A 14,844-nucleotide genomic window follows, 5' to 3' on the forward strand; every position below is an offset into this window, starting at 1 on the left:
CTTGGAATAAAAGCCTGATGAGGCTTCAGCGACCAGTTGTTGCTTCAGCCTGTGTCAGATCTCAGCTGGATCTTGGATCTGTGTCAGGCTGATAGTAACAAAGTGTCTAAAGATACAGTTTAAAATTGTTATTGGCTTAGTCGTCTGTTAGGTGTAGACACACTGACAAGTGGCTCAAGACTTTTGCACAGCGCTATATGTGTATTCACCAAAGTATCTTACACTTTTCTGTATATAATGAATAAAGTTAAATAAATACAGAGATGATAAAGTTTTTTAACAGAATATTCCTCCTTCTTTTTAAAGGTCTACATCCGAGCTTTATTTGATTACACACCTTTTGAGGACAAAGCAACCCCGTGCCAAGAGGCAGGACTCCCCTTTAAACGGGGTGACGTTCTTCAGGTTGTTAGCCAGGAAGACCCCACCTGGTGGCAGGCCAAGAGGGTGGGCGACTGTAACCTGCGTGCTGCCCTCATCCCTTCAGTGCAGTTTCAGGAGAGGTAGCTTGCATCAAGTCTGTGTATCAGATGTTAAAAAGCTGCCTTTTTTTTTTTTTTTTTTAAATCAGTAATACATTTTTGAAAATGTTTGTTTTTCTTCCCAGGCGACTGAGATACAGGATGAAAATGGGTTCCGTATCTGCTCCCATTTCCCCAAAAGCTCCCACATGTAAGCATTACTTACTATATACAAGCGCAAATGTTTTAGACTCTTAGATCTCAACACACATCTTCTGTTGTGGGTCTAATCTATCCAAGGAGGTCCTAAAAGAGAGATTATAAAGAGAAGGAGGGGATCAAAGATTAATCTCTGAGGGGGGGAAATGCATAATCCATCACTTTAATTTCCTAAATCCAATTTAAAAGATGAAATGATGCAAGTCCTTTTCTTTCATCAAAAAGATGCAGTAGTAAAATGGTTTCTCTCCTTTAAAAATCTGATTATCCAGTTATTCTTAATTTAAAAAAAAAAAAATTAAAGTCTTTCCAGTAGAGAAAGAAGATGGTTGAGGATCTCCAAGCATGGATACAGTGACAGTTATGAGACTGCATTGTGAATTTGAGAGAGCTGAATGTACACTAGGGGTCGCTGAATAGTCTATGTCACACTCTACAGTGATACTGTGTATTATTCCTTGCTTTGCTAACTTCAGATGAACGGGCCGATAGAGGTACGTAGAAAACCCCTCATTTTAGCAACCATCTCTCATCCCCAGTTTGGACTGGCTCCATGTTTTTCTTGCCTGAATTTCTGTATGAAATTCTCATCGACCCATCTGAAACACAAATTTTGGTCACTTTCCTCCTCCCCATCCACACTGTGTCATGTTTTGCCTTTACAGTTTCTTTAACTGCCACAAATCCTCTCCTAACCTGCTGTGTTCTCACGTTAAAGTACCCCCAACACCTCCTCCCTCCTCTTACCCTGTCTTCTCTTCCCGATTGCCATCCAACAGAAGACTGTGACAATAAGAGTGCTGTGAATGGAAAGGACATAGGTGAGCAAGCACAATCAGTGAGTTTATGTTAATCACTGCAACATCACATCTTTCGCTCAGTCTGTGTGCTAAGCTTTTTCTTTTCGAGTGTGTATATTATTCCTCAGATTGTGTGAGACTGGATTTCTTTGGTTGCTTCATTGATTATTGAGGGTTAGGCCAGATAACCGTCAAACAGAAAACAGTCCACGTGTGTGACCACTACACAAGAAATTCTCACCAGTAGGTTGGCCAGGCTTCCAGGATGTGACTGTGCTTCAGTGGGTGTTTGTTCACACCATTTTGACCTTCTTTTTTTTTTTTCTTTTTTTTTTCCTTCCTCCCCTAAACCATGTCCACACCCATCTGTCCGCTAGAGCTGAATTATCTCTACAGCTGCCTTAATGTAGTGTGATTTCATTTAGACATTCCTGTAGTGGCAACTAGGGTGACCAGTTTCCAACAAACTAAACATGGGGCAAAAGGGTATGTTTTTTATGAGATAATATGGGATACTAATGCTGAGAGGTAGTGTAAAATGTTCATGTATCAAACTCATTGCAGTCATTGAGTCGACCATAAACTCCTCCGTGTGTATTCCAGAGTCAAATGTGAGGCTGTCTGTCCAGCAGCGAAAGCTTGGCACAAATTTGGTCACACAACAGGACACTGAAGTCCAGCAGCAAAACTACAGCAGAATGGCTGAAAAAGAAGAGTCGATGTACTGAATTATGGGGTGTATTTAGTTTTTTTCACAGATTGCATTGAGTCCTATTTAAAAACTTTGTTTCACCATAAAGAATATCATTTTTATGGTCCAATAGTGGAGTCTTAAAGTTGTTTATTCCACTTTTCTAATTGATCCTTTTTAGTTCACCTAATGAACTAAAACTACCCAACTTTTCTTTGATTATCAGCAGGGATCAGCATTTTTTGAGCAAACATTTCTACTGATTCTCACTTGTACTGTGGTACTTAACATCATATTCTTGTCTGTGCAGAACTGAACAGTAACCAGAAACTGCATAAAAGCTCAGTGTTTCAGTCTCTCATATCACTGTAGTGTAATTGTAGTTGTAGTTACGCAGTTTTTATGTGTTTTTTGTTTTTTCGTGGTCTTTTCCATCATATTGTGCCAATAACTGAAGTGAGTTTCTCATTGAGTGTGGCATTGATGGTAATACAGTGACATGTGAAACTGCACTTGGGCAGTGTTGACTTTTGGAAATTGGAGCCAGAGAAGAAAATGATTGATGAGCAGTAACACATGAATGGGGAAACCTGGTCACCCAGTACTATAACCATTTTTTGTGGTTTTTAAATGAAACACCTCAGCAACTTCCTGATGGATTGCCATCGGGTTTACTGCACATCCCCATGTTCCGCTTAGGATAGGATGTAAACAACTTTAGGAACTCAAGTTTCTGTAGTGCCACCATGAGCTTAGATTTTTTTTTCCTCTGTAAAAACAAACAAATTTTAATATAAATATAGCCTGTCAGGGTATGATTAGACTGGCAGGCTTTTTGCCCTGTGTGCTACAGCCATCGAGCTTCTCAGTGTTCGTGTGGCGCCTCATGCCATCTCAATGTGCTGCAAATGGCCCGTCATCATGCGTCATGCTGACAGTGATTACCCTGTGCTTTAAGAAGTTAGACACAGCATGCATGGCTTCTGATCGTTTTATTCTGTTTGAAAAGAAATAATAAAATAAAACTTAAGTTGCTTTACTCAATGGTCTAATATAAGTTGTAGTTTCTCCCAAGAGTAAGGCAGCCCCTGCCTTCTGTGGCCATGCTTTCTCATGGGATTTTTACTCAGGTACTCTTACTGATATCTAATGTTGTTGTCCACTGTGTGTGTCTTGTGTGATACTGTTTTGACATGCGATTTTCAGCTACCTCAAACCTGTTTCTTAATATCAAAGTGGCAGAGCGATCTGCAATACATGGGCAGGATTTTGGTGTATTTATTGGATTTGTATAAGTGTGGATCAGTGCAGTACCATATGTACCCTAAGGCTACCTTCATGTCTCTAACAGCTAGCCTACGCAGAAGTTTCCGCTACAGGAAAGATCGCCAGGGTTCTCCTGGTGAAGCGCACACTCCTGACGCCAATCACACAGAGTTCCTGATTTACGAGGAAGTCGCACAATATTTTCCACGTCCTGGAGAGAGACCTCGCCTTATAACACTCATAGGTTCGTCAATTGGAGTGAATTTTAACAGCGATGAAACTACAGTTGTGATGAGAAATTCAGATACAGGCATCACGGGTTATGAATGTCATGGTACTTTTGGGATTTTAATTTAACTGTTCTATATGTGCATAAACTCAAATCTGTGTTTACAATGTTAAAATAGTATTTTAACTTGACACGGTGAAGTCATCCTCAAAATTCTTTAGGATGTTCAGGAACCACCAGGAGTCAAACCTGTCATGAAGTGGAAACTGCTGGAATAGCAGCGTCACAATGGAGTGAGTTTTACATCACTATGAACTGAGAGCGCCGACCAAGGACGAAGCCTCTGTTCCAAAATTGACTTCATCAAACTCTTTGTGGACTTTATGGATAAAGCAAATGCCTTATGGACAAGAGTTTCATGGTTAGATGAGACCAATATTGAGCTTTATGGCAGTAATGACCGTTGGTATGTTTGGACAAGTAATGCTGAGGTTTTCAAACCTGAGAACACTGGTGGAGGTAGCATCATGCTCTGGGGCTGTTTGTTTGTAATGTTGGTACGTTACACAAAGCGTATGGAATCGTGGAGGAAGACTACCTTCGAATTAGAATCAGAAAAACAGCTAGACAACTGAAACTTGGGCACAACTGGATGTTTTGGAATGGATAAAGCAGGCTAATATGATTGTGAACCGGCCGTCGAAAAAAACACGACCTTAACCCCATTGAAAGTACGCTCAAAACCAGCCAATTTAAATCAACTTTAGCCTTTCAAATTTAAAAATCCAAATATTAGTGTGTATATCAATGTATAAATTTTGCCCTGTGAGAAAATCCAAAAAGATTCAAACTTGTGCACAAACTTCTTGGGATTTTCTTTAAGAGATTACAGATGTATGCTGTACAATCATTTCATCCTGGAAAAAGAACAGTTCAAAGAAATCATTAAAAACTCCAAACTACCATGTTATTCATGCCCACAATGAGTGAACTTTTGGCCAGATCTATACACACATGTTCCAAGTTCATGATCATCTTATATAAACTAGCTATGCTGTTTGTATGGTCATAGGTTCACTTGGAGCACGGATCGCTGAGCTCAAACAGAAGGTGATTGCTGAGAATCTGCGGCGGTACGGTTTGGCTGTGCCTCGTAAGTGTTGTTTATCTTTTCTAATTGACTGTAAGTGTTTGCACTGAATTCATAAGAGTGAAGTAAAAGAGCTTTCGAGTGAGTATAAGGCACTTTGTTCTTTGGCACTTCGTACCTGCAAACGCGCTCAACCTTTACATTTCTCTCAGGAAACTCCCATAATTTGCGTGACCCTCAAAATATTACACGAGTTTCCAGATTATTAAACAAACAATCCACACACCACATACCATTCCAATTCAGTTTTGTTAGTTATGACGCCATTTCACAACAGCTGTTCCTTCAATGCTTCCAAACCCGTCTGTCGCACCAACCTAGCAACCCACTGCCTAATTCAAGGGAGGTGTGTGCATCTAATCTCTGCACAGGCAGACTGTGAGACGGTGAATCATTTAACGTCACCATCATAGCTGCTGTTTTCCCCAGTTTAACTACTGTGACGATTCAGTACGAGAGACTTTAAAACACGCCAAAATAAACGAGTCATACAGTGGGGCAAAAAAGTATTTAGTCAGCCACCGATTGTGCAAGTTCCCCCACTTAAAATGATGACAGAGGTCAGTAATTTGCACCAGAGGTACACTTCAACTGTGAGAGACAGAATGTGAAAAAAAAATCCATGAATTCACATGGTAGGATTTGTAAAGAATTTATTCGTAAATTAGGGTGGAAAATAAGTATTTGGTCACCTCAAACAAGGAAAATCTCTGGCTCTCACAGACCTGTAACGTCTTCTGTAAGAAGCTTTTCTGTCCCCCACTCGTTACCTGTATGAATGGTACCTGTTTGAACTCATCATCTGTATAAAAGACACCTGTCCACAGCCTCAAACAGTCAGACTCCAAACTCCGCCATGGCCAAGACCAAAGAGCTTTCGAAGGACACCAGGAAAAGTATTGTAGACCTGCACCAGACTGGGAAGAGTGAATCTACAATAGGCAAGCAGCTTGGTGTGAAAAAATCAACTGTGGGAGCAATCATCAGAAAATGGAAGACATACAAGACCACTGATAATCTCCCTCCATCTGGGGCTCCACGCAAGATCTCATCCCGTGGGGTCAAAATGATCATGAGAACGGTGAGCAAAGATCCCAGAACCACACGGGGGGACCTGGTGAATGACCTGCAGAGAGCTGGGACCAAAGTAACAAAGGTCACCATCAGTAACACACTACAACGGCAGGGAATCAAATCCCGCAGTGCCAGACGTGTTCCGCTGCTGAAGCCAGTGCATGTCCAGGCCCGTCTGAAGTTTGCCAGAGAGCACATGGATGATACAGCAGAGGATTGGGAGAATGTCATGTGGTCAGATGAAACCAAAGTAGAACTTTTTGGTATAAACTCAACTCGTCGTGTTTGGAGGAAGAAGAATACTGAGTTGCATCCCAAGAACACCATACCTACTGTGAAGCATGGGGGTGGAAACATCATGCTATGGGGCTGTTTTTCTGCCAAGGGGACAGGACGACTGATCCGTGTTAAGGACAGAATGAATGGGGCCATGTATCGTGAGATTTTGAGCCAAAACCTCCTTCCATCAGTGAGAACTTTGAAGATGAAACGAGGCTGGGTCTTCCAACATGACAATGATCCAAAACACACCGCCCGGGCAACAAAGGAGTGGCTCCGTAAGAAGCATTTGAAAGTCCTGGAGTGGCCTAGCCAGTCTCCAGACCTCAACCCCATAGAAAATCTGTGGCGGGAGTTGAAAGTCCGTGTTGCTCGGCGACAGCCCCAAAACATCACTGCTCTCGAGAAGATCTGCATGGAGGAATGGGCCAAAATACCAGCTACTGTGTGTGCAAACCTGGTAAAGACCTATAGTAAATGTTTGACCTCTGTTATTGCCAACAAAGGTTATGTTACAAAGTATTGAGTTGTATTTTTGTTATTGACCAAATACTTATTTTCCACCCTGATTTACGAAAAAATTCTTTACAAATCCTACCATGTGGATTCATGGATTTTTTTTTCACATTCTGTCTCTCACAGTTGAAGTGTACCTCTGGTGCAAATTACTGACCTCTGTCATCATTTTAGGTGGGGGAACTTGCACAATCGGTGGCTGACTAAATACTTTTTTGCCCCACTGTACATGGAGCTTGTTGATGTCTGTGACAGGGAGTTGCAGACTTTGGTGTAGTTGGAAAGATGTTCACCTTTTAATAACTCACTGGCAAAACATAAAAAATAGGATTGGTACCGACTGAGACAAGTATCTCTTTGCAAGTTGATTTTACAGTAAACGCACTGCTTTTTAATGTAATCAGTATCGAGCTTAATGAGATATCCAGAAACATACAAGCATCCAGTATCTTGTGTCTTATTTTCCAACTTGCGCTTTCTGCTGACCAACGGCGCCCTGAAGACACCACTCGAGCCAGGAAGAGTCATGAGAGAGAAGGAGTGGAGTACCACTTCATCAGTAAAGCTGCTTTTGAGGCAGACATCCAGAATGGCAAGTGAGTGCTGGGAACAATGTTTTCTGATGAAGTGCAAAACAATTATAGAACACAAAAGGGTTAATTGAAGCGTTTCAGCATTTTAGTTAATTTAATTAACTTGTTAGTGGTGATGATGTGTTTCTGCAGGTTTATTGAGTACGGCGAGTATAAAGAGAATCTCTATGGCACCAGTTTGGACTCCATTCACAGAGTTTTGGATCAGAACAAGGTCTGTCTGGTGGATGTGCAGCCAGAGGTAAGTGTTTTTAAAAATATGGTAGGCGGCGCTGCTAACCAAATACACTTCTCATTTAAATCGAATTTCCTGTGTCAATGTAAAAGTGCCTTCTTCTTTAAAAGAAGTAAAGACAGCAGGTTGCATATTGGCCACATCGTGCCATATACATGTGTAGTATGTGCAATATTGGAATACATTTCATATTATGGTATTTTCAAATGAAATTGGATTGATCTGTTGCCTGCGTCCAGACCTGTGAAGCTTTCCGGAGCCTATACAGGAGATAGAAATGCATATCAGGCAAACTGACTTTTCACCTTATTTTGTGCAACTGTCTGCCAACATAAAACCAATAATAAATCATCAAAAATATGTTTATTTTAACATTTTTAGTGGCTCACAGGCTGTTTCTATTTGCTTCAAAAAGAATATCCTCTCTGATAATTGTGCAGTCTTTTATACTTAGACATTGATTTGACTTTATATGGTCTTCTGTTTGTGCAGTATATCTTCTCAGCATAGAAAAAGCTCTGTGGGATTTTTATATTGGAGTTTGTAAATGGCTGATTGGTCTTATCACATTCAGGCATTGAAGACTCTCCGCACCGCTGAGTTCAAACCATATGTCATCTTTGTAAGGCCTCGCATCGGTGATGGTCAGGGAAAGCAGTTTGGCTCCTCTTCCTCACTCAGCGTAGCGGTCACGGTGAGTGATCCCACATCAAACCTGCCAGACGTGCAGTACACTTTCTGGGCTTATTAATTGATGATGGAATATAAATGAAGCTTAAAAAGGCTTAGTTCAGGTTAAGGTAATCTTGCATTGTTTGTTTTGTTGAGAAAGGAACCATATCAAAAGGCTGATTGAACCTCAGTAAATAAAGCTTTTCTTCACATGGCATGCATTTAAACTCAGTGTGTGAGTATTTTATGTTTAATATAAACTGCTTAAAAAGTTAAAGTTACTTAGTTGTACAAACACACAGCCAAATATGTTGGTGTCTGTGAAGGTCATTTGAATACAGTGAAGTGAATGAGCTGTGTCATAGTATGGTATGCTATCCTGTTGGAAGCAGCCAACAAAAGATGATGACACTGTGGTCTTTAACAGATGGACGTGGTCAGCAACAATACTCAGGTGGGCTGTGGCATTTAAAGATGCCAAGATAATATCCCCCCCACACCAACAACAGCCTGAAGATGGGCTGGATCCATGCTTTCATGTTGTTTATGCCAAATTCTGAGAGATGGTTTCAGTAGATCAGCAGTTTCCCAGCTTGTCTGGTACCAAAAATCGTGCCACGTTCAAAAGGTCACATTTTGACAATATCTGCATGTCAGCTCTGAAGGGTACTGAGTAAGAATAGAGAAATTCCATATGGTCATTAGTTTAACTTCAGTGGTTCTCTAGCAGAGTGTATTAGCAGCTAAACACTTGTCTCTCTTCCTCTCAGGACGATGACTTGCAGGAAATGAAGCAGTCGGCAGAGCAAATGGACGAATGCTACGGCCACTGGGTCGACTACGTGTTGGTAAAGGAAGATCCAGCTAGTGCCTTAGCAGAGCTCCAGGTTGTATTGGAAAAAGTACAGATGGAGCCACAGTGGGTGCCTGCGTCCTGGGTGAGGCGCTAGCCAGCTGACCTTCCAAATAGAAAAAGAGGACAGAACTGTGGCGTGCCTCTGAAGGTGCTGAGCATTTGGACTGATCCAGTGTTTTACTGCCGTGTAACCATTCCACAAATGAGTATGTGAGTCACTGTAAAAGAACATCCAACAGGCCTGTTGCAGAGTGGTCAGCATAGAATGACCACAGTAGTCAGTGCTGGTGTACATACCGTATATCCTGATAGTGCAGTGGCTTTATATGAGAAAGGTATGTAGTACAAGCATGGAGGACAAAGTTCCTACAGCAACTTATTGTCAAAAACATCTGCACTCAGTGTGGTCAGCTATGTAAGCCCCCTATTATAACAGCAGCTATAATGTGAAGTGCCATACTGAATATGTTAACTGTAAAGCAGAAATCTGAAGACCATATGACTGATTTTGCTTTGACAAAAGTTTGAGTTTAGTGAAGTGAGTTGAATTTGTCTACATTTGCTTGAGAAATAAAACAAGACCAACTCTGTTTATTGGGGAAACTATTTTACTGACTGATCACACTCATGAAACAATTATAAACCATAAACAAAAGGGAAATATACATATGTGGTTGCATTGTGTGCTAGAATACACAAGGCCTTTTACTTCCAAAGCTTCTTGATGGACATGTTCTTCTCACTGTCTTTCTGCATGACCTGATAAAGTAAAACTGCGTTAGTATAGTGCAAGACGTGAACACTGCATTCAAAAATTAGCTTTAGGTTATACTGACCTTTGCCACCGCCATCTCAAAGTCCTCCTGAGTGACGTGCACTCTCCGTTCTCTCAGAGCATACATCCCTGCCTCTGTGCAGACGCCCTATATAATACACAAATGCAGTAGGGGAAATTTAATGATGTAGTTCCTCATCTAACGCAGCTTCCATTTAGCAGGTTAATTCTTACCTTAACCTCAGCACCAGAAGCTCCGGGCATCAACTCTGCAATCTTCCTCAGGTTAATGCCGCGAGTCAGATTCATCTTCCTGGAGTGGATCTTCAGGATATCCAGACGGGCCTGTGGGCGCATAATTAAGTGTGCTTAGATACAAAAAACTCAGCATGTTTGAGTAAACACGCTAAACGATTAACTACCTCTTCATTGGGAGGCGGAAACTCGATCTTCCTGTCAATCCTGCCTGGCCGGAGCAGAGCTGAGTCCAAGATGTCAATACGGTTAGTGGCCATGATGACCTGCAGAGATGGACGACATACTATTAAGTATATTTGAATAATTGGGGTTATTTAATACTTTAACTCCCATGTTTGGCACTCATGAGCATTTATTTAACAAATGCAGCATTACTTGTTTCAAAATATTATAAAGGTCTTCTGTAGTCATCAGCAACTTTAGGTGATGCTGGTATATAAATAAATACCAGTTGTACCACAAAATGTCATTTATGAATAAAGAACCTATACAGCAAGCCGAAATGTCATCAGTGACGCATGTATTAAGAGGCTGTCCTGTGCACATAACACTACACCTCAGTGTTCATAGTAAGGATATGAGACTACACAGTGATCCTCTGCAGTACCTTGATGTTCTTGGTTGCCTCGAAGCCATCCAGCTGATTGAGCAGCTCCAGCATCGTCCTCTGCACCTCACTGTCCCCGCCTGAGCCTCCCTCCAGCCGAGATGAGCCGATGGAGTCTATCTCATCCATGAAGATGATGGACGGAGCATGCTCTCTTGCCATGACAAAGAGTTCTCGCACCATACGGGCACCTGCGGAAAGCCAGGGAGAGATCAACCAAAACCAGTTATTAAAAACATGGGGATCAATTCGATCCCAGTGTACAGGAAAGAAAAGGCACGCACCCTCTCCGATAAATTTCTGGACCAGCTCTGATCCAGACACCCTGATGAAGGTGCAGTCAGTGTGATGGGCCACAGCTCTGGCAAGGAGGGTCTTCCCTGTACCTGGGGGGCCATAGAGCAGCACACCCTGCAAGCACAAAGGAAAATCTGAACCACCTACACAGATGCAACAAGTGTAGCTTTAGTTAACCAATTTAATCAAATTATCTTTTTCCCCCCTCTCTTTGCTTTTCATGTTTTAGGACTGAAATGAATGATGGGCAGGCAACAAGACGAGAAAATGTGTCAAAGATATAAATATAAAACCCTAAGAGAAACTTCTGAAATTCGTACCATCGGCTCTCTTGTCAAATACCCACCTTGGGCTGGGCAATGCCTAAAGCCTCGAACAGCTCAGGGTGTTTGACGGGCAGCTCAATCACTTCTTTGATCTCCTTGATCTGCTTATCCAGGCCGCCGATCATTTCATAGGTGGAGTCCGGCACCTTCTCCACCATCATGAGGGACACCAGAGGGTCCACCTTGTTAGGAAGGATCTTGTGCAAGGTGTAGCTGTCATTACGCAGAGCTACACGACAGTTTGGAGTCACCTAGTGGCAATTTGACAGAAATAATAACAGAACAGTTTAGGTTTCCTGATTCCTTGTACTTATTTTAATGAGTAAAATGCATTTTTTTCTCGTTTAGCTCCATCATACTTTACAGTAAATATTACAAATGGACTCAGCTTTTATAATACTCACATCATTGATGTCAATGTTTTTGTCCACATCCACCACAAACTTTCCCTCTGGATGCACCTGAAAATGATGAACAGACATAAATTTAAACTATCCACGACTGATTCAAAAAGAAGGATGCTGCATGGTGAATGTACACAGCATACCTTAACTAGCACTTTCTTTTTGTCCATGACCCTCACCACCTCTCCCACATAGGATCCCTGTTCCTGTAGTAGCTGCAGCTCCTCACGAAGGAGACGCACTGAGACCAAAGTAACAAAGGAAATGTCTGACTGTGTACATCAGAATGACACAATTCCATGTAATGTGGCAGGAAGATAAAGCACCATACCTTTGGCATTGAGCTCATTTCTCTGTGCCTGCAGACGTCTGAGATTCTGACTCTTCTCGTTCACAGTCAACTATGAAGTAAAAAAAAAAAAAAAAGCAGGTCAGGCATGCGTTAAAAAGCAACAAAAACAAAAATTATTTTTCATTTCCTCACCTGCAACTCTTCTATCTTAGATAAGTAGTACTGCCGCAGACCTGATCCACCTTTACTCTCCCCCATCTCCATCTGCTAAAGAAACACATTGCAACATGGTGCAACTTCTTCACAGTGAGCTCTTGAACATTTAAATATGGCATATTTAATCTCCTAGGACCTGGCATCCACATATGTGGACATCACATTTTGGGTTATTTAGACCAAAATAGTCAATTTTGCTCCACAAGGGCCTGATATCCACTTACGAGGACATAATACTGCTACTGTTCTATTGAAATTTTAAAGGAATATCCTCATATGTGGCTCTCATTTTTCTTAGAAACAAAAATTAGGTAAAAAAAAAAAAAAATTCTGGTAATTCTTTATTTTTACATCCATCGGGTCCCAATCAGCCCAAATATAAAAAAGAAATTAAAAATGCATGCTGTGGAAGAGTTCGGGTCTTAGGAGGTTAAATATGCATTAATCAATGACTGCGTTCATAAGCCATCAATTTTGTTTCATTCTTGTTTTAAGATAAGAAAGTATGTTGGCCAGTTGATTGCTATGCTGCCTGCCAATTTGTGTTAGTGATGATGATTTTGATAGCAAAAAAACAGCAAACTGGGTCAAATGAATTCTCACTGATGAGAAGTGCTTTTCCTTTAGTCCCCATTTCCAACTTAAAAGTCGTCCATCAAGTGTGGTATGGTGGTTAACACTGCTGTATCACAGCAGGAAGGTTCTGGGTTTGAATCCAGTCCAAGGTGGTGTAAGATTAATTGGTGACGGTGTGAATGTGAGCACGAATAGTTGTATATATGAATTAGCCCTGCAAAAGACTGGCGACATGTCCATGATGTACCCTGCCACTGGCCCTATGACAGCTGGAATAGGCTCCAGCCAAAACGCAATGCAGAGACGTCACTGTGTACTCTGTATACCCTCAATATGAAGCAGCCTCTATGCATACAGTTTTAGTTAGGCAGATATCTCCTGAAGGATGCAAACTACGTCTCTTTTTCTTACTATAGCATTTATGCCACTACATTTAAAATTAAAGATTAAGATACCAATTATATAGCAGCCTACAGACTTATGCTGTAAAAATACTGAAGAACTGTAAAAACTTTCCCGCGAACATTATTTTAGATGAACCCAGCAGCATATAAATCATCTACATTAGCTTTTTGTGGTCCCGAAAAGTCCAACGTACATGCCCGATGAGAGGATCTTATGTTGGACAATGCAAAGTACACAACATTTATCAGTAAATAGTGTATGTCGAGCTTGCCATTATCTAATATTATAGAAGAAGAATAGAAATGCACATTTGTCCAATTTTCATTGATTAAATTGGTGGACTGAACTGGTTGAAATTGACCACTGTTTACATTAGCCATTAGGCCTAACCTGTAGCACCAACACAGGAAATATCTTTTAGGCAAGGAATTAAAAACACAAACAAAAAAAAACAACCTATGTAACAATAAGCGTTAAAGTGTGTGATGCTAACTTTCTCCCAACAATTACAGTTCATTAGCAAACTAACATCAGTTAGCTTACGTACAGACGTGCACGTATATTAATAAAGTAACGCTTGGCGTTTCCCATATAATAAACTCAGATATATCTCTCTCATAATATGCTGAAATAAGCACCCCTGTGTGGTCAAAAAAGCTAAGAATAGAATAAACTGTCCGCACCTCGCTGCCAGTCATCGTGAGAAGCTAGCTGGGTTAGCTACAATGAGACAGCAAACCGGCACAATCGCTGCTTTCAATGAAGTGACGTTTCCGTTTTTACACTGAAGTCCCGCATCCTTCCCTCAAACAACCGATTTTGAATAATCTATTAGACCCACAGCAAAACAGAAACGTTTCCTTCGCATGGCAGTCATAAAAGCAACAAAGCGGCAGGAAAAAAAATACACCTACATGATCAATTCCGTCCACCTCCATCTTGAAATTTCTACATCCGGTTAAAGCCACTGCAGACCAGGCGCTATTTCCGGTACAGCGTCTTCGTGGTATTTCTTTGATGTATAATATATACAAATGCAGACACCGCCACCTACAGTCCATTTTAAAAAACGACACCTTTAAAAAAATAATTCCAGGACGTGTGAGGACAGCGAGACGGTGGTGAGGTGCGCAGTAGGAGTGGCAGATGGGTTCAAGGTGGGGGTGGGATTACATCAGGAATCTGCTCTGAGACCCTTAATGTTTGCAGTGGTGATGGAAAGATTAACAGATGAGTTCACTCAGGCGAATCCATGGACTATCATGTTCACAGATGACGGTGTAATCTATAGTGAGAGCAGGGAGGAGGTAGAAGACTGGGGAGGAAAGGAATGAAGATGGTAGAAGCGAGGCGAAGAATACGTCTGTGAATAAAGGGCAGGCTAGTGTGACAGTAAAGATGTGAGGTAGTGAAGGTACAGGCATTTAAATGCCTGGGATCAAACATCCAAAGCAAACTGCATAGGAGAGGTGAAAGAGACGGTGCAGGCAGGGTGTAGTGGGTGGAGAGGGTGGAGAAAAAAAAATCCAATATTCTCTTTAACTTTAAAAATAATTTCTATGTAACCAATATGAATTCTTGGAATACTAAGGAATTGTGTCTGTTAATATTGGGTCCACCTTACGATATAAAGCACCTTCAGCTGGC

The 14,844-nt window shown here is 41.3% G+C and overlaps 2 protein-coding genes across 14 annotated transcripts in view; one reads left to right on the top strand and one right to left on the bottom strand.

Moving 5' to 3' along the window:
* LOC113019373 (MAGUK p55 subfamily member 3-like) overlaps nucleotides 1-9,633 on the top strand; it is a 28,403-nt gene extending 18,770 nt beyond the window's left edge. For 3 of the 10 annotated variants that reach the window (XM_080305492.1, XM_080305497.1, XM_080305496.1), the window contains 11 exons: nucleotides 307-503; nucleotides 608-672; nucleotides 1,157-1,174; nucleotides 1,346-1,501; nucleotides 3,230-3,301; nucleotides 3,523-3,681; nucleotides 4,739-4,819; nucleotides 7,188-7,281; nucleotides 7,411-7,519; nucleotides 8,088-8,207; nucleotides 8,956-9,633. In XM_080305492.1, coding sequence (XP_080161618.1) covers nucleotides 307-503; nucleotides 608-672; nucleotides 1,157-1,174; nucleotides 1,346-1,501; nucleotides 3,230-3,301; nucleotides 3,523-3,681; nucleotides 4,739-4,819; nucleotides 7,188-7,281; nucleotides 7,411-7,519; nucleotides 8,088-8,207; nucleotides 8,956-9,135 — 1,251 coding nt within the window. In that variant the 3' untranslated portion in view covers nucleotides 9,136-9,633. The remainder of the gene's footprint in view (nucleotides 1-306; nucleotides 504-607; nucleotides 673-1,156; nucleotides 1,175-1,345; nucleotides 1,502-3,229; nucleotides 3,302-3,522; nucleotides 3,682-4,738; nucleotides 4,820-7,187; nucleotides 7,282-7,410; nucleotides 7,520-8,087; nucleotides 8,208-8,955) is intronic. The other 7 variants (XM_080305493.1, XM_026163042.2, XM_026163043.2 and 4 more) reach the window with 7 other exon arrangements.
* psmc5 (proteasome 26S subunit, ATPase 5) lies at nucleotides 9,632-14,222 on the bottom strand. Of its 4 annotated transcripts, none has more exons than XM_026163047.2 (12): nucleotides 14,112-14,222; nucleotides 12,193-12,267; nucleotides 12,040-12,109; nucleotides 11,852-11,949; nucleotides 11,709-11,765; nucleotides 11,325-11,555; nucleotides 10,966-11,092; nucleotides 10,682-10,872; nucleotides 10,239-10,337; nucleotides 10,051-10,161; nucleotides 9,878-9,964; nucleotides 9,632-9,800 (listed from the first exon to the last, which is right to left on the bottom strand). In XM_026163047.2, exons 1-12 carry the CDS (start codon nucleotides 14,133-14,135, stop codon nucleotides 9,747-9,749), a joined length of 1,224 nt encoding a protein of 407 aa, XP_026018832.1. In that variant the 5' UTR covers nucleotides 14,136-14,222; the 3' UTR covers nucleotides 9,632-9,746. The 4 variants fall into 4 exon arrangements, with proteins under 4 accessions (XP_026018832.1, XP_026018834.1, XP_026018836.1 ...); XM_026163049.2 differs by having other exon boundaries at nucleotides 12,193-12,264; nucleotides 14,112-14,184; XM_026163051.2 differs by having other exon boundaries at nucleotides 12,193-12,264; nucleotides 13,881-14,163.
* Between the last annotated feature and the right edge of the window lie 622 nt (nucleotides 14,223-14,844).

Source organism: Astatotilapia calliptera, chromosome 8 (assembly GCF_964374335.1).
Source record: "Astatotilapia calliptera chromosome 8, fAstCal68.1, whole genome shotgun sequence".
In the NCBI taxonomy this organism is placed as follows: Eukaryota; Metazoa; Chordata; class Actinopteri; order Cichliformes; family Cichlidae; genus Astatotilapia; species Astatotilapia calliptera.

Excerpts from the sequence above, each read along its gene's own strand:
- psmc5 (XM_026163047.2), bottom strand. The coding sequence starts at position 14,135 with ATGGAGGTGGACGGAATTGATCAT. Across the intron at positions 11,556-11,708 it reads AAAACATTGACATCAATGAT|GTGACTCCAAACTGTCGTGT; the intron begins GTGAGTATTATA and ends AATTGCCACTAG. Across the intron at positions 11,093-11,324 it reads TAGGCATTGCCCAGCCCAAG|GGTGTGCTGCTCTATGGCCC; the intron begins GTGGGTATTTGA and ends TTGTGCTTGCAG.